The sequence below is a fragment of the Eretmochelys imbricata genome, chromosome 7, assembly GCF_965152235.1.
Source record: "Eretmochelys imbricata isolate rEreImb1 chromosome 7, rEreImb1.hap1, whole genome shotgun sequence".
Taxonomy (NCBI): domain Eukaryota; kingdom Metazoa; phylum Chordata; order Testudines; family Cheloniidae; genus Eretmochelys; species Eretmochelys imbricata.
In genome coordinates, this window is record NC_135578.1 from 110,982,519 (window position 1) to 111,004,648 (window position 22,130).

Genomic DNA, 22,130 nt, shown 5'->3' on the forward strand with positions numbered 1-22,130 from the left:
TTCATTCCTAGTTAATATCTTTCCAAGCATTGGAATATTTTCAGAAGTACTAGCATTTTAAGTATCCCAGTGCTGTCCATTGAGGGGTGGTGAGTTAATAAATTTACATAGGCCTTACCCACAAATTGCAGATTCATGTGGTGTTTGTCCTAAAATACAGTACAAAACAAACACACACATCTTCCACAGTCAGTATTTGCAGAATCAGATTTGATGTGTGTGTTTTGTTTAATTACAGCCGGAAGCACCAAAAGCCTCTGATAGTGCAGTGAAAGAACTAAAGGGAATACTGGTAAGAACACATGTTTACATTCTGTTGCTCTCTTTTCATGGGAGATGAGAGGACTTTTTGAGGATGGATGGATGGATGGATGGATATAAATAGAGCCATAGAGAGAGTTCTCTGACTCCCTCTTTCTTGATATCTGAATAGATAGCTAAAGACCCAGAACTCTTCTCTCTCCATCTGTATTTATTGATATAAATATATAAAAATTTACATCTATAGTTACATATATGTATTTGATTGTCACTAAGTGAAGCAGTCATATTTGATATTTTGCTCAGCTTTAACAAACTGTGCTCAGTTTATTTTTGGTTTGTAATGTAATTACACTGTACATTGTACATGTTCAGTAGCTGCTTCTCCTGAATAAGGTGCTTAAATTGTATTGAATAAGAATCAAATCAGCATAGCTTCTCCTACTTGGCTTCTCTAGTCCTGAGAGTTGAAAGTTGAGGTGTCACTTCAGCACATGCGTAGAGTGAAGTCCTATCCTCATTGAAGCCAATGGAAGTTTTGCAATAGATTTCAGTGAGCCCATGGTTTTATCCATAATATGTTAATATTATTGCACACATGCTCAATAGGCAATGTTGCAGTTACTAACAATCAATGCTAGGATTTACATAACCTTTATTAATATATACTGTAGTATTGTACAGCAATGGTCCAAAATACTACAGCTGACCGCGTTGCTACTGCAGTGTTAAGGGCCATTACAATGTTATTTTAAAACAAGGAATGATGTTTTATGCCACCATCTTTGGCTTACCTGGTTACTCTCTCTTCTAGTCCAGAAGATTTTGAGTTCAAGCCCCGCAGTGTGATGTGCTGAGAAAGGGGAATTTGCAGCAAGGGTGGCAATCTTGGGGTAATATTAAACTGGAGGTAGTTCTGTCCATCTTTGGCAGAAATTATTCTTTAACTGTAAGTTAAAGATCCAATGGCACCTTTGTGAAGCAACTGGAGGATCATCCTGATGTCCTGGCTAGCGTTCCATCTGTTAGCAGCTAACTTCTGTTGTCCAAGGCTTTGAGTCAACTATTGCAGTGTACATAATGACTATTTCATTTGCTGTCAGGGGCCGGGTCTTCATGACTGAACTCGGTGTGTCCTTTGCCATTGATTTCAATCTGAGCAAGAGGAGACCGATGATCACTGTGCTATCAGTATCTAGCTCAATGCCTTTTGTAACTCTTCAGGATATTTAGAGTATGAGAGGTGTTATATAAACTAAATTCTAGTCTATTCTTGAGACTAATCATTATGCACAGTCAGATGACAAACATGGGGGTGGATACGGAAGAAATAAATACTTTACGTGTTTGTTGTTACTGTGCTAATTGTGCATTCCGTGCAGACCTCCGTATAATTGTTATAAACACATTTATATTCATTCTGTAAATTGCAGAGTTCAAGGAAAGCAACTCAGTTGTTTGGTTTACTTTTAGGTCTGTAACATTAGTACAATGCTGAGGAATATTACTCATTAATAATACCCCAGCTCAGTTAATTTCGGAATAGCTACAAAGTAAAATATTTTAACTTATTGAGGGAAAAGCTGTTTTGATGGAGTCCTGGAAATAGTGCTGCCTCTGTGACTTATAAGCTGCTGTTTGATTTTGAAATCTAATGCCCCCGTTCATGAGAGTACATGTACAACACTGTATCTTGTATCTCTTCACTGATTACTCTCTGAAGAAATAGACCACTTCTGGAGTCCAGACTTTTCCTGGCAGCCAAGACAATAAGTAACAGTTGCTCATGCGTGTTGGAACTCTGTAGGAAGGCAATACCATATCAGAAAATAGAGCCAATGGAACAATTGATCCATAGAAGACCGTGTATAGGACTGAGCTGAAGATACCAGTGGTGTGCTATCTCAGACCAGCAAGCAACCAACTCAAGGTCCATAAGCTCAACTGGTTAGCAATGAGTTATACAATGCAGAGCCTAGAAACAGATGATATTGGTCATGTTGTCCCAGAGATCAGAGCCAGGTAACTCCACTTCCACAGTATTCCCTTGTGGACTCCCACAAGACTAATTGTCTGCCCATGTCTCTTTAAAAGGATACATGATGCCTTTTGGGAGGAATTGTGAGACGCTATAAAGTTATCAACTTCAATGTGAATCTCATGACAATGCGAGACCGGGCTTGTCTGACAACAGATCCAAGACTTTGCATTCATACAGGAGGATATCTGTATGACCACAGGTCTCAAGGACTTTGTACACTCACTCTTTTGGCCTGGCTTTCTCACAGACACCACTAGAATTAGCGAAGGAGGGAGAAGCAAGAAGAGGAACAAAAGGAAGGTAAAGACAATCAGAGGAAAAAGAGAGAAGGAATTTGGAAGAGAAGAGAAGAAGGAAATGGGGAGAGTACCCCAAACTCCATCAGAAGGAAGTAGGGAAAAAATTAAGGCCATTGCCGTTGGTGAATTTCTTTTTAACTCTGTGGGAGGCATTGAGATATTACAGTGAGAGGGGTGTAGTTATAAACATCTGGAAAGAATACACGTGTTCTTGTAACCTGATTTCTTGTCACATGTGTAATATTGCGAGGAATAAGCTGGATTGCTGTGTTTTAATAATAATTTTTGACAACTTATTCCCACTTAGTAACACAGTTCAACAGTGAATAAATGCATTTTGCTGCTTTCATTCAAATGAGCTTCACATCCTCATGGGTAAACCTAGTGTATTAGATGATTACTCACAACTCTCCTTGAGTGTATCCACCACTTCTGAGAATCAGGCCCATGTACCATATGAAAGATTCTGTCCGTAAGGAGGTTGTTGGGATGGTTGTTTTGTTTTTGTATTTTATTTTATTTTATTTTAAATATTAGTCTTGAGATTTTTTTGACATCGCGTTTTGGACCTAGCCTGAGTTGAGCTGGGATACACCGCTGAAAACCTGCTGTGTGGGTCTCTAAATGTGTTTTTTGCAACTGCCAGCAAACGGGCTTTACAAGGCTCACAAACAATGGTGAGGCTCAGAGAGAGAGAGAGAGAGCAATAAATACACGTCCCAAATTTTGAGCTCCATTTATAAACATTTAGGGCAATTTTACAGTCAATTTGGTATTTGACAAGGTGGCTTTGTAACTCCTGCCAGACTGGAGGAGCGTGCTGAGCATGCTTTGTGCCAGTTAAAATTCCAGTGGCAGCATTTTTAGAGGTTTCGACTTAGGAAGACTTTTTCTTAGGAGGGCTGTAAAATCAGACCCTGCCTTTTGGCCTAAGCCAGAGGCTACAAAAGTGTTAGCCTCAATATGAGGCAGCGATGACGTTGGTCTGTATTCTGTGTATGCTAAAAGGAAGCTGTAACCAGAGATCTGATTCTGCCACCAAAAGACACAGCCAGGCCTATGAAAATACTTGAGGTTTTTAGTGGGCATTGAAGGATTTGTGAGATCAGCATGAGCATAGTGGGTATTTCTTTTGGTAAATTAAATGAACCTGCTGTAACCTTGATTAGTAGGGCAGTTTAGCACACTGATTTGTAAGACACTGTGTGTCACCTATAAATAAACGTCATTTAGAAAAGGTAGCATACTATAGGAGTCAATTAAACGTGTTTCTTTGGCTTTCAGCTAATAGAGAAGGTTTGTTACTAACAAGATATTCCTCTTGTAAAATATTGTTAAGATCCTCACAGCTTTAACGGGGGGAGTATTCCAGTATTTGTGTAAATAGTTGGGTTTGTTCCGGTAATTATACTTAGCATTTACATAGCGCTTTAGAAATAATCTACCAGATTTACCCACACAGAGCTAGCCTGATTCCTTGCTACAGAGTGGGATTCACCAGGAAAGGGCATTGTTAGCTTGAGGTCAGGTCTTCACGGAGTCTGTTCAGGGGTTGTGCTAAATTACCTAGACATAATCTCTCCCTCGCCAGCACTGCCTCATTTTTGGCCAGCCCAGATCCCTTGCAGGCTTCCCCCCAGATCGAATTTTCCACTGCCAGGGGCCTCCTCCTGTGCTGATTATGGGTCAGTAAGCCTCACAAATGCTCTGTAATCACGGTTCTCCCCATTTTGCTGATAGGTAAATTGAGGTAGAAAGGTTAAGTGACCTGCCCAGTGTCCCGGAGGGACTCTGTGATAGTATTAGAATCAGGAGTTCCTGGTTCGTAGTGCTGACTGAGCAGAACTGTTACTTACTTAATCTAAAGGGGTAACACTTACCATCTCCAATACCTGTTTCACTTGTTTGACCTTATCTACTGTTTTGGAAGAGCCTGTGTTCTAATGACCCTCTGTGTATATTTCTTACTACAGGAAACACTCAACAAATCCACCAGTTCAAGAAGCTTAAAATCTCTTGAAACAGACACGGAGAACAATGAAACTGAGTTAGAAAGAATTTTACGGCGCAGGAAAGTGACAGCCGAGCAAGACAGCAGTAGTAAGTTGGCTCGATCCCTTCATAGTCCTACTGTTGAGTTTCATAGAACTTGCATTAAAGCTATTTAAAGCCAAATTACTCTGTCTTTAAGACCTTTCCAGGTTCACCCAATGTTATTTGGGAGAGCTCTAATTGCTTCCCAGCTGATCCACTTCCCCTTAATAGCTTCACTCTGCCATCACAATTTTCTCTAGTATAAGTATCAGGGGGTAGCCGTGTTAGTCTCTATCGACAAAAACTACAAGGAGTCGGGTGGCACCTTAAAGACTAACAGATTTATTTTGTGTGTCAGTGCTCTCCGCCCACCCTTGTAAACCTTCTGCTCCTGAGTTCAGACAGCATTACTGAAGTCCTTGGACTGACTTTGCTGCTCTGTGCTTCCTGCAAAGGTGTGTTTCATAAACTAATGTAAAATAGGGGAATGATAGCTTACAGCCGCCATCTTGAATTCACTCCCTCTGAAGAACAAGTACTGGTGGCAGCTTTTAATGGTTCTAAAGCTTTGTTCAAATATCCTTTTATAGCAGAAAAGAGAGACATTAACACCTTCAGTATACTCACCAGTCCACGCTTCTCAGCTGAGTGAATTCAGACAGCAGCTGGGGTTCTGTAGTTCCTGTGGGACCCTTCGAAATCCTAGGCTTGGCTGCACTGAGCCATGGCATTTTGACACTGGAGAGAGAGAGAGAGGCTGATTCTAAATGGAATGCATTTCAGCACTTTCCATGAATTAGAAGCTACTCTTTAAGGAACTGATTTGACCTACCTAATTGACTGGAATTACATTGGGCTGATCTGTGATTCAATACCCATGACAAGCAGGGGTAACAAAAATGCTAAACTCTGTTTGGGTTTTAGGTCCGGCTGGAGTCTTGGCCACATCAGAATCCAAATCCATGCCAGTGTTAGGTTCAGAATCCGGTACTACACAAACAGCACTGAACAAGAAAACTCTGGAGGCAGAATTCAGCTCCAAAACACCTGAGTTGGGCGAAGGGTCTCTTCAAATGAAGGAAAGCGCAAGTTCTAAGGTTACATTTCGGTAAGTAATGCTATTTATGGACATCCAGTCAGATGTTAATGCCAAACCTATCTCACTGGTGTATATTTATGCCATTTACATCACTTTGTTAATCAGGAAAAATTGCAATATGTAACTGTTCATACAAGTTATCACTCAGTCCCGCTTGGAGATTGAACTCTCCATTATAACAAGGCTCTTGTCACCCTAGAGTCAATGAGTCTACTGCCCAGAGATATTCAGGATCTCTCACTACAAAAAGATAGTGGGACTTTTGGAGGAATACTTGAGGTATTTTCCCCATTCTTAATAAAGAAGAGGGGATATAGGTGGGCAGTGTATTCTTGGTTTTAAAAAACAAACAGCAAGTTTGTAAATCCAACATTAGTGTTAAATAAACCTGACCAATTGAAAATTGTTACTTTTGGTTTTTGCCCCCTGTGGTCAAAAAGGAATGCACATTTTCACAATCTCAAAATAAGTTTTAACAGCAGGAAATGGAAATGTCGAACTATCCGGAAGTCACAGGATTTAGATGCTGAAAGAAAATGTAGAATCAGATACTATTTTGGCACAACAGACAGAGGATTCTTTTGGTACAACAGATTGAAGCTTCAAAGTTCCATTTAAGGATCAAAGAGTTAATCCTGCTTCAGAAATATACATTTCAGACAGATCCGGTTGAGGATCAGTTTGTTTTATAACAATGCAAACCTCTTTTTGAAATTAGTCTGCAGATTTGCTTTAGTTCTCTTGCCAGGATGTTTGTCAGGTAGTCTGTCACTTAAAGAAAAAGGAAATAGGTGAGACAAATCAGATCAGCAGAATATTATAATCATGGTTAATTAAACCTCTGATTTCCTGTTCCATCAGTAGAAAAAGAACACCTATTCTCGTAGGTCTCCATTGCTTAGTTCAAAGGGGAGAATCAGGACAAATGAACTGGAAATTCAATTCAGATATATTTTTTGTGAACTGATATTTGCTTTATTCTCTTGTTGGTGCTTTCATCTCTCTCTGTCTCTCTCTCTTTGTTTTGTTTTTATTTAATGAAAGGCCTTATATCCTTTCTGTGCCTTATAGTTTTATTTAATCCCAATTGAATTTTAAAAGCAAATTTCTCTCTCCAATCAGGTGTCTTCCTCCACTGAAATATATTCAATAAGAGTCCTTAAAAGAAATGTGATCTATACTTACTCTTTATCTTTCTGATTTTAAATTTGTTTAACAATTAATTTGACCTCCACAATGTAGCTGTGTGGTTTTTTTGTTTTTTTTTAACCAATACCCTGATACAGAGGCAATTCGGCAGAGGTGAGTTTGTTTCTGAGAAACACTGCATTGTTAGCCTATAGATATTTACCATTTTGAACAGATAACCTTAATCAGAAAATTCTGCGACTCTTACCACTTTTTGTCTACCTTTTATTCCACCAAACTAAGTGGAAATTACATTTGCAAGAAAGGAAATGAAATAATTGCAGGCCCAAGGTCTTGCAGAATGCGTGGTGAATTGACAGTGAAAAGGATCTTGTGTTGACAGTCACAGTTGTTACGTGCTATAAAAGCATATGTGAAGCTTAATTTATTTTGCAGCTTGCCTATTCTGTGGGAACCTAAAAGACACATTTAATTTTAATCTATCTGTTAATGCACCAATACAAATGCTGTGGGCCAGGTTCTCTAGTGAGGTATGCTGTTCCATTGGTGTAAACTGGCCTAACTGGGGGGAACCATCCCAAAGCTATTGTCAAGCAGGATCCTCCAGTGGAATACAGATGGTGTAGGGACTCTGGTGCCATTTCCCTGGGAAAAGGCTGCTGGGCTGGGAGGGAAAAGAGGACCTGGCCAGGGTGCCTTGCATCATATTGATACCTAACTGCATTTTTGGTCAGTTGGGGTTGTTCGCAGCCAGGATTCACTGGAGCAGCCCCTAGGCCAGGGGTCGGCAACCTTTGGCACGCAGCCTATCAGGGGAATCCGCTGGCAGGCCGGGATGGTTTGCTTACTTCGGTGTCCGCAGGTTTGGCCAATCGCAGCTCCCACTGGCCGCGGTTTGCCGTTCCAGGCCAATGGGGGTTGTGGGAAGCAGTGGCCAGCACATCCCTCGGCCCGCGCCGCTTCCTGCAGCCCCCATTGGCCTGGAACGGCGAACCACAGCCAGTGGGAGCTGTGATTGGCCGAACCTGCGGACGCTGCAGGTAAACAAACCGTCCGAGCCCACCGGCGAAGTTTTCTGACGGGCCTCATGCCAAAGGTTGCCGATCCCTGCCCTAGGCACTAATGTATGTTGCTTTGGAAGGAGGACTGAAGTCAGGGCAAAATCATTTTGCTGAACACAGCTGACAACTTGAAACTGTAATTAAGCAGCATCCTAGATTTACTTCATGGTTAACCAGGCTGGTAAGAAACAAACAACACTCTGCTTTGACCAGACACCTAAGCAAGAGGTACAAGCAAATTATTAACTGTCACTGTCCTTCTTCCCGCCCAAGATAAGAAGCTTTGTCCATCTCATTACCATTTACATTTCTTTAAACCCTGACAAAGGTTTGACCTTTATTATTGTTTTCAGTGGTTTGTCAGACCACCGACAGTGCACCCTGCCATGCAAGAGTACAGGTTCCCTAATTACAGGAACTCTTTTCCCATGTAATCTGTTTTTCTTTGGTTTGCTCTAACTTTAAATGTAAAGATCTACAGCATCCCTATTGAAAAAATCAAGTAAATAGTCCTGCATGATGTATTGCTTTTTGCTTTATTGTCAGTCTTCTGTAGCCCATCGTCTGAGTGGTATGTAAAGAATGTTAGCTAATATTAAACGCCCAATTCTGCAACATTTACTCACGTTGAATAGCTTTCACTCATGTGAGTAGTCCCACTGAAGAAGGGGATCATGTAGTCAGTGAAGGCCCAACTTTGCAATCCAAACACATGAATAATTTACTGACACTAGTAGACTCACGCCTCACTGGTCTCAATGGGAGTTTTGCCATTGACTTCAGTGCGGCCAGAATTTCACCCATTGGCTTAAATGGAACTAAACACATGAATAAAGTTTCTTGTTTATAAGTGCTTACAAGATAGTGACTTAAATAAAGTAATTGGAGTACTCACATATATGTAAGCGCTCCACGGTCTGAGCCAGGATTCTAGAACTGGGGCCTCATGTGAGTAGATGCAAGTCTAAAACATCCCTGTAAACAGACTAACTGATCATATTTCAGAATTTGGAAAAATTAGTTCAGAGGACAATGCTTTGTTTTTGACTATCAGTCCAGTGATTTCAATACAACAGGTTAATAAATTGAAGGCTAGAAGCTGTTAATAAGCTGGTGTGGAATCAGGAGCTGGGGGGTGGGGAGGAGAGGCACAGGAAGGAATGGGTCACAAACAGAAACTGTGGGCCTTAGCTCAACTTTAAGACGACTCCCCATACAACTGTCCTCTCAAACATTTATCCCAGCAGGGGTCTTAATTTAATGGCAATTCCTCAAGAGAGACTAGTTAATGTTTTGTTCGGTTGGAAGCCACGGGAGTTCCCATGGCTCCTGTGGTGTGTACACATAGAAAGGAAAGGTGTGCCTCGCTCTTCCTTTTTTTTTTCCCCCTCCTCCTCTTAGTAAACATTTGTTTCCAGGCAGTAGATGACTCAGTTAACAGAATGAACTACGCAGAGGGGAAGGCTTAATCTGATGATTTTATACAATTAAAGGATTTGTTCTCCTCCTCTCAGCTGTAATCTTAGTACCACTGAATTGTCTACTGACACTGCAGGAAACAGCTCGGCCTCAGCAAGACACAACTACAAAGGTTTTCCGTATGCAGGTTGAACATGGACAATTAAGCTTGAAGAACAAAATGAGGAGGACAATGGGATGTTCTGGAAGTTGAGAATCTTCTTATTTTTAACAAATAGTTTTAAAAGTAGCTGACATAAATTCTCTCTCTCTCGTGTGTGTGTGTATAAAATGTATAAAAATACCCTAAATTATAGTGCAGATAGTTGACACTGAAACGATATTCAAAACCATTCCATTTCAGTGACTTTCACTGATTATTCAAGTACATGCTATGGCAGGCATAAAAGTGACAATGGTTTTTAGAAAAAGAAAAGGAGGACTTGTGGCACCTTAGAGACTAACCAATTTATCTGAGCATAAGCTTTCGTGAGCTACAGCTCACTTCATCGGATGCACTGGTTAGTCTCTAAGGTGCCACAAGTACTCCTTTTCTTTTTGAGAATACAGACTAACACGGCTGTTACTCTGAAACCAATGGTTTTTAGGTGGTTTGATAGTCCAGCCCACTGACTATGGAGTATTTCTAAAAATTCAGTTCTGTTGAGCATGAAATTCCTTGTAGCTAACTACTACCTGCCTAGGCTTAGGAAAGAACTTCCAACATGGGCAAGGTATTCTATGATTGTCTATTATAAGATTTCTTTCTCCTGGTATTGGCAACTGTCAGAGATAGGAAAAAGAAATAGCTGGACCACTGTTCTTATCCACTGTGGCAATTTCTTCATTCCCGAAACTCACATTTGAAAAGAACTAGAGTGTAAAGAAGGTTTTGTGAAAATTCATTATCTCTATATACTAATATAACAGGTGTTTGCCTTTAGTCCTTTGAATTTTATTCACTTCTCTGCTACAGATTCTGAAATGTTCTCATATGTATTTCTGCAGCACTTGCTGTGTTAATGCTCTAAGGGTTAATTTACTCTCAGGCTGATGTCTACCACACCTCTGTAGAGGGCCACAGTTGGCCTGTGCTTCCCTAAATAGCCTGGTGCAGAAGAGGGTCAATGAAGGTGGGTACGGAGACAGGTTACTGATCTGTGATTTGGCCCAAATCCATGGTTTAGGGAGTTGTAAAGAGCACATAGGTTGGACTAGTAGCCTGTGGAAAGTTGCATTGCAGCCTTGTGACCTGCCTGTGGATTAAGGGAGATAAATGTCACAAACACTGACCCCCTGTTCAGTTCTGTGCATACAGCCCATTTCCTTAAGTTTTGTAGTACAGGAGTGAATTTCACCTTAGTTTCTGGGGGAGGTTGTAGGAAAGTTTTTCTTAGGCCTGGTCTACACTGGGGAGGGAGTCGATGTAAGGTACGCAATTTCACCTAAGAGAATAGCATAGCTGAAGTCGACATATCTTAGGTCGACTTACCTCGCGTCCTCACGGCTTGGGGTTGACTGCTGCTTCTCCCCGTCAACTCCGCTTTTGCCTCTTGCCGCAGTGGATTACAGGAGTCGACGGCAGAGCGATCAGGGATCGATTTATCGTGTCTACATTAGACGCAATAAATCGATCCCTGATAGATCGATCACTATCCGCCAATCCGGCGGGTAGTGTAGACATACCCTTAGTAGACAAAGATATGACAAACCAAGTCTCAGGCCTGGTCTATACTGGACGGGAGGATCAATCTGAGTGACACAACTTCAGCTATGTGAATAACGTAGCTGAAGTCGACGTACTTAGATCTACTCACCGCGGTGTCTTCGCTGCGGTGAGTCAACTGCTGACGCTCCCCCGTTGACTCTGCCTGCGTCTCTCACCCTGGTGGAGCACTGGAGTCGACGGGAGAGCACTCGGGTCGATTTGTCGCGTCTAGACTAGATGCAATAAATCGAACCCTGCTTGATCGATCTCTGCCCGCCAATCCGGCGGGTAGTATAGACATACCCTTAGAGACAAGCTCTGAGTAGCTGGAAATTTTCTCTCTTTCGCTAACAGAAATTGCTCCGATAAAACGTATTGCCTCACCCAGCTTGTCTCTCAGGCCCGACACAGCTACAACAATGCTCAAACCTGAACCTGAGTCGCAGGTTTGGTTTCTAGGTAGCGTAAGCTGCAGTGTCCCATAATATGATGTTAATCTAGTCCCAACTTTCATAAAGCTTCAAACCATATTTAGTTTTGGATGAGGACAACAATCTTTTCAGGGGATTTTGCTTCGATAAGGTAAATTAATAGGGAAATCCTGAAAGCATAGGTTTCAGAGTGGTAGCCGTGTTAGTCTGTATCAGCAGAAAGAAGGAGGAGTCCTTGTGGCACTTTAGAAACTAAATTTATTAGTTTCTAGGGTGCCACAAGGACTCCTGGTTCTTTCTCCTGAAATCATAGTTAGCGTAGAATTGTGTTAATGTCATCAAACTGTGGGATCGAAACATGAATGTTTCAACGGTGTTTTTTCACTCTCTTAATGTTGTCCTTTTGGGCTTGTGCTTTTGCAAACAATCAGGACTCCGTCCAGACGTGAATTTAGGAATCTTTAGCTTTTAATGTCTATAACAAAATGATATAATTAACAGAAAACCAGATTTTAATAATCTGGAAGTTTCATTGCAAACCAGTGACGAAAAGGAAAATCCACATCAGAGCTGACGGAACTGGTCCTGAGTTTGCTCTGTTTACTGCAGCTGCCCCCAAGGTCAGAGCTACTGCAAAAGCAACAGTGTCACTATTTCTCAGATTGACCTTCAGGCATAACTCTTTGTTTTGTTGCTTTTGTTGGCTTGTGTCACGGTGTTAATGTGGGTATTTCTGGGTTAAAATTACAAGCACTCCTGCTCGAAACTGCAGGGGAGCTGACACATTAGACTGCCAGTTATATTACCGTTTATCATGTAAAAATGTATTTAGGTTTCATATAATAGGTTAAAACCATTTAGTCGCTTTGAAAAATGTAAAGTGTCTGGATTTCCGCACTATTCTGTTGTAAATATGAACTCGGAGAATATTTCAGTCTTCAACACGTATTTGCACAGCTAATAATTTGAGTTTGACATCCAAAATAAAATTCTGAATGGAAAGATGCTTTGTGTAGAGCTGGAAGTAAATATCTGAGTCAGTTGGATTTGTAGTAAAATATATTTTAAAGGCAGTTAACCATATTATGCACTAATTGCTCTCCCAACCTTTATTTGTGGCAATAAAAGTTGATTATTTTTTTTTGACAAAGCGTGGAATTTTCTTCGCTTTTTAAAAATGACTTTATATTTACTCTTGGGCTGAAACTATATCATTCCAAATTTCAACTGTATTTGAACTGTTACGAGTGAGATATATAAATGGGATTTATAATTTAAACAATAACACTCCCTAGCAGCAGTCCTGACAAACTGGTGTAGCTGTGTAAAGGACTTGACGAAGGAAATACTAGTAAAATGAATTGTGAATAGTCCTTCTTTTACACTAGAAAATATAACATTAGACTTAATCACTGGATTTCTCCATTAAACTATTTTATATCGACAGATTTAAATCTTTCATTTTTCTGTCCTTGAAGGTGGTAAATATGATTGCAGTTTTATCCATTTTTATTGTAAGTGAAACAGACTTCAGTTTGGCTGTGCATCAGTTGTTGGATGGCTGCCACGCACTAATGCAGACTCCCTGCTGTGAGCCCAGTGCAGAATTATACTTTGATTCACCAGATTGTATTAAATAGTCCAGCTGTTGAGATTTGAAAGATAGTTACCTCCGAAGTGAAATAAAAATGAATGTGGCATTTATGGCTTTGACCATTTTTATAGTGTTGGGCAATCAGCTTTTCAGACGTAGCACTTTCTAAAATAACCCTCTTGTAGTTACAGTGCTCTGAAAAGTTTCATTCACTGTAATGTCCAAAATATCCCACCTTGCTTATTTTTGCTGAAAATACTTGAGTGAGGCATCATTTGCATAAAATAAGCAGCATTTTCCTTCTTAATTTTGTGTGTTTTGACTGTATTCAAGTGAGTCTGCAACTGTATCTATTAGTGCCAATTTCAGAATTAATTAACTTGTACTGAAGCTCTTATGTTAGACATGATGCTTGTGAAGGTTGCTTAAACGTGGAATTTCACTAAATGCAAACAACCATGTGGTGTTTGAAATGTAAATGCAAAACATTCGTCTCTTGCGTAAACCAGATGAGAAATTTCACTCTTGGGGTGTAGAATACAAACCTTCAGTACAACTTGCCATTTCTGTGACTTTACTTGCATCGGTTCAGGTTGCAGAATTTACTACCTCCCTATCTGTCCGATAGGAGCCCATGAAATCTCATCGCTTGAGTTTGTTGCTGAACCAGGTGTCCTCTCTCCCTGTTGTCTTTCTGTCTCAGACAGTCACATGAGAGGGCAGCTCATAACAGATGGAACCATCACGTTCACTTCTTTTCCTTCTGTAGATTCTAGTTTTTCCTTTCAGTACTCAAGTTCACTTACTGGCAGCTTGGAACTGCATTGCTGATTGTGTTGGAGATGGACAAAAAATGGCTCCAGGCAAGCATGTGCAGCTGAACCCAGCAGTCATGTGTAGTTAGCTCTTCCATGAGAGCAGAGCCACCAACTTGTTGATGAATCTAGGGGTTATCTACATTAGGGATTTTTGCACTGATGTAATTCATCTGCCCATGCTTACCTAGTCACAGGGGCGTAGCTGCCCCAAGTAGACCCCTTTTGTAGTCTCATTTAGGCAAAGTCATACCAGTGCTAGCCCTATTCTACACTGGTGCAGTTATCTACACTAGGGGGTTGCACACTTGTAACTTCACTAGTAGAAAACTAGTAGTCAAGTCCTTTCAGTTGGCTTCGTGGTGGTCTCCCTAGGCAAGCACCCACAATATTCTTCTTCCTGTGAGGATCTCCCCACAGCAAACTATCAGAGAATTAGCCTATCTCAAAAAGTGTAGAATCTGGGCTCATTACCCTCTGCATGTTAGTGAATCTCATGGCTGGATTATCAGAAGTGCTCTACATTGAGAATGATGCAGAGTGGTGAGCACAATTTGAATATCTGACCATCTCAGTCTACCTCTGTAGCATGTGGCAGAGTTTAGGACATTTAGGCTGTGTTCATCCTCTTTGAGGGGGCAGAATGCAGTTGTGGACAAGAAGCCACGTTCTCCCTACTTCACTACAGGATTATGGTGTGAAAATCCCGAGTTTTATTTACTGCCACCTCCCTGACTGACATGTAGAACCTAAAACCTGGGGTCCAGCTATGAGCTGATGTAGAGAGATCACAGAAAAGAGAATGTCACTTAAAAATGACGTTCTCCTTCATAGTCTGAAAGCCCTTGTTTGCTGCTGTATAACTTACATTTTCCTAGTTCACTTCTTAAATTCATAGTGTATTTAGTATATTAACTGATTATTATACTTGTCTGTCATTGTCAGTACAATGCAACTATCCTGGTCATCCAAGCTGCTAATAATTTAAATACATTTCTGCTCACTTTTGTTCCAAAAATGTGATAAAGAAACCTTTTATCTGTGTATTTATTTATTCTACTTTTCTTCCCAGGTCACCTAGTTACTTGGGATTTGCAAGAAAATCTATTAGCCATGAAAATCAAACGGAATCGATTGTAGTTTTAGATCCTGTTTCCACCAGTGAAGCACAAACCAAAGACCAGATGCTTGAAAAAATCATAAATCAACACAAGATGAAAGAAGAAAAAAATAAACAATTATGTAAAGAAACTACTGTTAATAAAGCAAAAGATTCAGACAGCTCTAACTGCTAATTGTTATGCCAAAAGGCTGAGATTTTTGGAAGTCCTTCTCAGTAAGTGTAAATTGCTTAGGTGAATTGGCAAGGGCTATATTCTGCACTCAGAAGTATATTTAGTAATAGCTTACTGAAATGGCCTATTGTATGCAGTTTTGGTATGTGCATTAGCAGGTTACATAACTATATACAACTCAAAATCCCTTTTTGTTTTGGTCTCGTATGTGTATTTTCCTAGATAATAGGTTACTCACAATATTATTTTTTAATTTTATCAAAAAAATCCCACTTCTTTTGTGTGTGTGTTAGCTGGACACTTTGTAAAAGCCAATAAGGGACTGATCCAAAGCCCACTAAAGTCAGGGGAAAGGCCTCCCTCTGATTTCAGTGGGCTTTGGATCAGGCCCTAAGTAGGTAATCACAAAGAAGTACCTTTCCTCATTTAGACTGGGTAATATCAATAAAAATCAGTTTGAGACACTGCCTTAAAAATGTTTTGATTCCTGTTTAATACAGGGCTTCTACTGATCTCCTCACTAACATCTTCACACAAGCTATTTTAAATCATTTTAAAGCACAAACGTGAAATGGTCTCTCCAGTAAACAGTTGACACGAGCAGTGAAAACAGGCAGTGCAGTTTGCCAGTTTGGTACCAGGAGTTTTGGTAATTGTTTCTAATTTAGAATGTTAAACTGATGCTTCCTTAGCCTGTGGGAATTGAAACTCTGTTAAGTTCTGATCCCACTTCCATTGAAATCAATGGAAAGACTCCTATTGATTTCAATGGAATAAGGTCCTCAATATAGAGTGGGAATAGGAAAATAATGAACAAGGCCCAATCCTGAAAAGCTGTGCCTATGAGGACATTTCCACTCCCCCTTTATTGGATCACAGTGTGACAATACATTCCTGCACATCATTAGACATGTAAATAATCCTTATGCATAGGAGTCCATTGTAGTCTGGCTTTAATGAGCTAACTCCCGCTGAAATAAATGTAAATCCTTTTGAGTTGAAGATGAAGGATGGGCCTGTGGTTAATGCACTGGGTTGGGACTTAGGAGATCTGGATTCTGTTCCCAGCTCTGACACAGCTTCCTATATGTTGTTGAGCAAATCACTTAATTTTTCTGTGCCTCAGTTCCCCGTTTTGTTCTCACAACTTTTGTCCATCTTGTCTGTTTGGATTGTAAACTCTTCAGGGCACAGATAGCACCCAGCACAGTGGGGATCTGAAGTTGGTTGGAGCCTCTTGGGGCTACTGTAATAAATAATAAATTTTACTGGACTCCTGTGAGTAAATGTATACAGGATTGGGCCTCTCTGTCAGTCTTGCAATTGATCTGCACTCAGAGCTCCCATTGACTTCAAGAGCAGGTCCAGTATTACTAATGCACAAACTTACAACATGATCCTTGTAAGCATTATACTGTGGTGGCATGAGTTGTGTTATCATGTGATAACACAAGTACCACATTTTATCAAGGCCCTTCTCTCTCATGAAGATAGAGCTACAGGTATATAACTTACTCTTCACTACCAATCCCCATTCCATAGACATTTTTAAAAATCAGCACAATATTTCACTCTACTTGTCGACTACATTGAACAAACAAATGTAATCAGGGATTTATTTTTTAATTTAAACTGAAGATTGGTGTTACTGATGTTGAGTGGTAATATACCTGAATGCACTATTGGAGTTTTTTTTTAATGCCCATAAGAAACAGTGATAGTATTTTAACTATTGAAAAGGATGAATATGTTCAGTTTGTTAGCTTGGCTTTGCATGGAGCTGTCTGGTGCTTCTCTTTTAGAAAGAAAATGATAGTCATGAATGTGGTGGTTGTGCTTTTTTTTTTTTTGGCATGTTTGCGAAGCAAATCTTGGGGTTGATCTAATTAGTTAACTCAATGTATTTCCTAAATTTGGGGAAATTTGTCACTTTATTGTAGATCTACATTTCTGTGGGTTTTTTAGTAGTTAATTTTACACTTAGGTATCTGTTTGCTTACACTGAATTTAAAATGTAAAATTTTATAAATGTATTTTTCCTCAAATTATTACTACTGCTGTATATGTTAACCGCAAGCTATCCTAAAACAGAAGGTTTTTTTTAAAAAATACTTCTTTTTATGTAAACTATTTCTGTTACACTGATATAAATTATTTATCTTTTCACTGTTGCTTATTAAAAAATCTTACTGACAATTTCCCAAACACTGTGAAATCTTGTTATTGTTATTCCTTACTTGAAAATGGGGTAACCTCTTCTACCTGTGCAAAGTGCAGCTCTTTTTGTCTATACTTGGGGTTTACACTGATGTAACTGGCCATCAATTGCTCAAATCAGGACAAAATTCCTGATGTACACCAGGCTGATGAGAGGTGTTGAGGATGTGTTGTGTGATGAAATAGCATAACAGCCAAGTTTCTTTGTTTTCATAAAATGTTTGCTTATTACTTGTCCATAGTTTGTTGTTCTTATATATAAACCTTAAGGATCATTTTAAAATGAATAGACTGTTATTGTTTAAAAAGTAAATATAGTTATGCAGAGTTGAGAGAAAATAATGCTATTAAAACATCCAGTACTCCAAAATCTTGTTTTGCAGATGATGGGTAAGATTTTCAAAAACTTTTCCCTACTGGCCTAACTCTGTTTCTACTAAAGTCAGTGGGAGCAGAGATAGGTCAGTGTGGAGCAGTTTTTGAAAATCCCACACAAAGTATCTTCAGGTAAGTGTTATAGAATATCTAAAATAAGAAATGACTTACTGTGTAGGATTATTTTGTGTTACAAATTTACCCTGGCTAAAATATATACAAAGAAATATAAACCCCTATTTTAGTAGTGCAGTGTCTTATAGCAGAATTATAGAGACAGGGTGAGTGGGAAGTAATATCTTTTATTATACCAACTTCTGTTGGTGAGAGAGACACGCATCTGAGCTTACACAGAGCTCTTCTCAGTCTGGGAAAGTACTCAGCATGTCACAGCTAAATACAAGGTGTAGCAGATACAGCAGAATTAGAGACTAATAAAACATGCACAGGTACAAAAACTATCAAAATAGGATGTGTTTGAATGAAAACAAAGTAATGCTGAACTTCAGGCATTTAAAAATAGTTTATTGTTAGGTAGATGTAACGGTAGAATTAATGGCAATCAAACAATTGAAGTTTGGTTCACTGAGAATTCACTAGAGCTCTCGCCTTATTGCATTGGCACAAGGGGGAACCCCTTGCAACCATGTGGAAACTTAAGTAGGGTTCCACACAAGCACATGATTAACCTCCTCACAGACCTAATAGCATCGTCAGAACCTAAAACTCAAAATTTAGGATCCAATCCTGTGTGGTGCTGAGCACCTTCAACTCCTATTAACTTTAATGAGAGCTGAGGATGCTCAGCACCTTGATGGACTAGACCTTTGATATCAACTTAGTGCCAAACTGTCATTAAGGAAATATTGATGGGTCCATCTTGGTAGCCTCGTTGAGATGCAGTGTACTACCACGTAAGGAAACAGGATTTTGGTCCTGGGCCAGCAGAGGCTGAGAATGCTGTGAAGGCCATGAGTCCTGCTCTATGGGAGGGAGCGCATCGAGAAGTTCTTCCGCTGTTTGTGCCTCTTCAGCAAAATCCACAAATTCATGGTTTTCTCCTGAACCTGCAATGGAAAAAAAGTTCCTTGATTGTTCTACACAAATTTGCAGACACTACACTAGATTTAAAAAATATAATCCCAAATGATGCATGTATTATGCTTAATTTACATAAGTACACAGTTTTAATATGAATGAAAACTCACTACCTCCCTTGGGACTGATCTGCAACTGACAGAGAAGCTAGGCCAGATTGTTAAAGGTATTAAGGTGCCTAGAGATGCTGATAGGTGCTTAATGGGGTTTTTAAAAGTGGCAGGGTACCTAACTCCTAGATGCCTTGGCACTTCTGAAAAACCCACTAGTCACCTATCTGCATCTTTAGGTGTCTAAATACTTTCCGCAATCTGGCCCTTAGAGTCTAATGGGGCTAAATGCAGGTGTAGCAGTTCACCAGTACACTGTTGGTTGCAGGATCAGAACCTTGGTCCATAACAGCCTGACTTTGTTAATCTTCAGGGCATAGTGATAGGCCCATCCCTTCTATGTGGAGACGGGAGTAGTTAGAGGTGGATGTGGACTTTGCTACTCGGGTTTATTACAGCTAGAGCAGTGTTATCTGCAAGAAACTGCTGAAGTTTGAGGTGTATTTTTAAACATTTGTCAGTGCTTGGTATTTTTCTTTTTAGTGTACTAAAGTACTGCACACTAAAGTACTGATGAGCCAGTTAAGTTCATACCACTGTAGTTATGTGCCCCGTCACTTGAAATGCACCTAAGAAAGGTTGTGCTACACATGCACGTTCAGCTAAGTCTCTTTCCTAGTAATATGGACATGGTGAACTTATATGTGGGCTATTGTATTACTATATTGCTGTTAGTTGTTACAGTTTTAACATATGTGTAAAGTAAACTGATTTCATAGGTTTTTTTTTTCATAGTCCTAACCAAGACCAATGCAAAAAATGGTGGTGGTAGGGAAAGTAAGTAGTGTGTGTGTGTGTGTGTGTGTGTGTGTGTATATATATATATATATATATTTATATATATTTATATATATTTTAATAATCTGAAGTGTTAATAATAGGTAAACATTTTATTTACCAAAAAAAAAAATTAAACGGGCTGTGTTCCTTTAGCTGCCTCACCCTCTGAATTGAACATAAGGAAGGCTATTACACTTGTAATAGAACATATAGAATACATGGTTGTTGAGTTATACATATCTTAGACTATAAGAAAAATCTAGAGTTAGTGTAAGTATAAAAGAATGAAAATATATTACATGCTACACATGTGAATATAAAATTGTATGAAAAAAATCTGAGATATGCAAGAAATAATACGCTATCAAAAGGTTAAAGGTTTGGGGCTTTTATTCTCTCATTTACACAGGTAAAAATCAGGAGTGACTCCACTGAAGTTAGTGAAGTTATACCAGCATAAAACTGGAGTGAGAGAAGATGCAGGCCATGTCATTCATCCTGGTACATATAAGGAGCACAGGTTTCAGAGTAGCAGCCGTGTTAGTCTGTATCCGTAAAAAGAAAAGGAGTACTTGCAACACCTTAGAGACTAACAAATTTATTAGAGCATAAGCTTTCGTGACCTACAGCTCACTTCATCAGATGCATCTGCTGTAGCTCACAAAAGCTTATGCTCTAATAAATTTGTTAGTCTCTAAGGTGTTGCAAGTACTCCTGTTCTTTATAAGGAGCACAGCTAACATTGCACATGCATCCTTAACATTAGCATTTCCTGACTTTTGAGTGCTTATTCATGCAACCTGAACTTTCTCAGCATAGTTTTTGTAAAGAATATTACTGTGAAATGGGTTGTAAACTGAAGCTATGGTGGCGACACATCTGCTTTTGACTAAAATTTTCTGTGAGAAACCTTAATTTAATTTTTATCTTATTTTTGCCAACATGTGCTTGAAGATTCTAACCAATTAATTCTGCTGCAAAATGTGATGTAGGCTACTCCTCAAGAAGGGGACTATTTTAACATTCAGGTAAACAGATAATCCATTAGGACAACAATATACGTTGTGGCAAGTGCCATCCTAGTTTTTTGTCATTGCTTATTTATAGTCTTTTCATTCCTTTTCCCTCCCGTGGAGCAGTTTCAATCATTCCTCCTGCAATCTTTGTTCTCTTATTCATTGCAAGCTGAAAACAAGTAAGAAAGAAGCTCATACGCAGTGTTCCGTTCTTGGCCAGTTCTTCCTCTATTGCAAGAAGGCGGTTGTATTTGGTCACCCTTTCTCCACGGGAAAGACCTCCCAACTTGATAAACCTGGCACCCAGGCCAACAGCCTTAGGACAAAAAAAGTGCATATTTTAAAATTCCACGGTTTAGCAATGAAGTCACTTTCTTCCTAGTTATTTAATTTGGTGTCCTAAAGTAAACCCCTACTCACAATACTTCTCATCTTTCTATGTGGGAATAAAACCTTCCTTTAGTTAAATGTATAGTTGGAGTTGCACACTAATTATCACTATCATAAGAAATGAAACTTTATTTGCAAATGCAATGTCAATACAAACAGACTATCAGAGCTAAGATGTACTATACAAGATGGTTATTACTACTCAGATATAATTTCAGTAATTCATTTACATTTTTACAGACTAATGCAAGCAAATAGATAATACACACTTAAGTATGTTCTCTTTATCCTGCTTTGGCTATTTTCTTGCTTTTAAAAATAATAAAAGTTCAAAGATTAACTCTCTGTAAAAGGTGACTTTCTAAGGAAAAAACCCCTTTTAATAGGTTATATGCCTTTCTCAAACACAGACAGCCTTTCTCCTAAATACCAGTTCATGATAAAAGCAATGGTTTAGCAATTCTGCAATTTAACAGCTTTCAATACATACCAGATCTACAAGGCTATCATCAGAAGATTCTCCAGCTGGACTTCCTAATATGGCAATATGTTTTTGACCTATATAATAAGAGTTTTTAACCTTCATTAGTAAATATTTGATATATTTCACAAAAATATAGATTTCACTTTTTATACATTAAGTCCTTTGGCTCGCTCTGAGGTTAAATACAAATAGGGGAAAGATGGAGTAAATGCCTTCCTAATAGAAAAGTACACAATAACATCAGTTTAACTGTTGCAATATAATACCTGTCTGCATTTTTATTATTTCTCTTTTTACTTTGTTAAAACTATTTCCTTTCAGCCTGGCTAAGGTGAGACCGAGCATCTGTGATCGAATTCTTATAACTACTACAGGCTGAGCTGATCATTCTGGCAATGTATTCCAGATGGTAGAA

The 22,130-nt window shown here is 39.3% G+C and overlaps 2 protein-coding genes across 2 annotated transcripts in view; one reads left to right on the forward strand and one right to left on the reverse strand.

Moving 5' to 3' along the window:
- Nucleotides 1-15,245, forward strand: part of SHTN1 (shootin 1) — a 63,929-nt gene extending 48,684 nt beyond the window's left edge. Inside the window, exons 11-14 of the mRNA XM_077822227.1 lie at nucleotides 239-292; nucleotides 4,575-4,701; nucleotides 5,560-5,743; nucleotides 15,023-15,245. Of these exons, the coding sequence (XP_077678353.1) occupies nucleotides 239-292; nucleotides 4,575-4,701; nucleotides 5,560-5,743; nucleotides 15,023-15,245 (588 nt within the window). The remainder of the gene's footprint in view (nucleotides 1-238; nucleotides 293-4,574; nucleotides 4,702-5,559; nucleotides 5,744-15,022) is intronic.
- Nucleotides 15,246-18,341: 3,096 nt separating this feature from the next.
- The window catches only part of ENO4 (enolase 4), a 33,370-nt gene continuing 29,581 nt past the window's right edge, over nucleotides 18,342-22,130 (reverse strand). The window contains exons 11-13 of the mRNA XM_077821892.1: nucleotides 21,722-21,789; nucleotides 21,040-21,157; nucleotides 18,342-18,904 (exon numbers count right to left, since the gene is read on the reverse strand). Coding sequence (XP_077678018.1) covers nucleotides 18,693-18,904; nucleotides 21,040-21,157; nucleotides 21,722-21,789 — 398 coding nt within the window. The 3' untranslated portion in view covers nucleotides 18,342-18,692. The remainder of the gene's footprint in view (nucleotides 18,905-21,039; nucleotides 21,158-21,721; nucleotides 21,790-22,130) is intronic.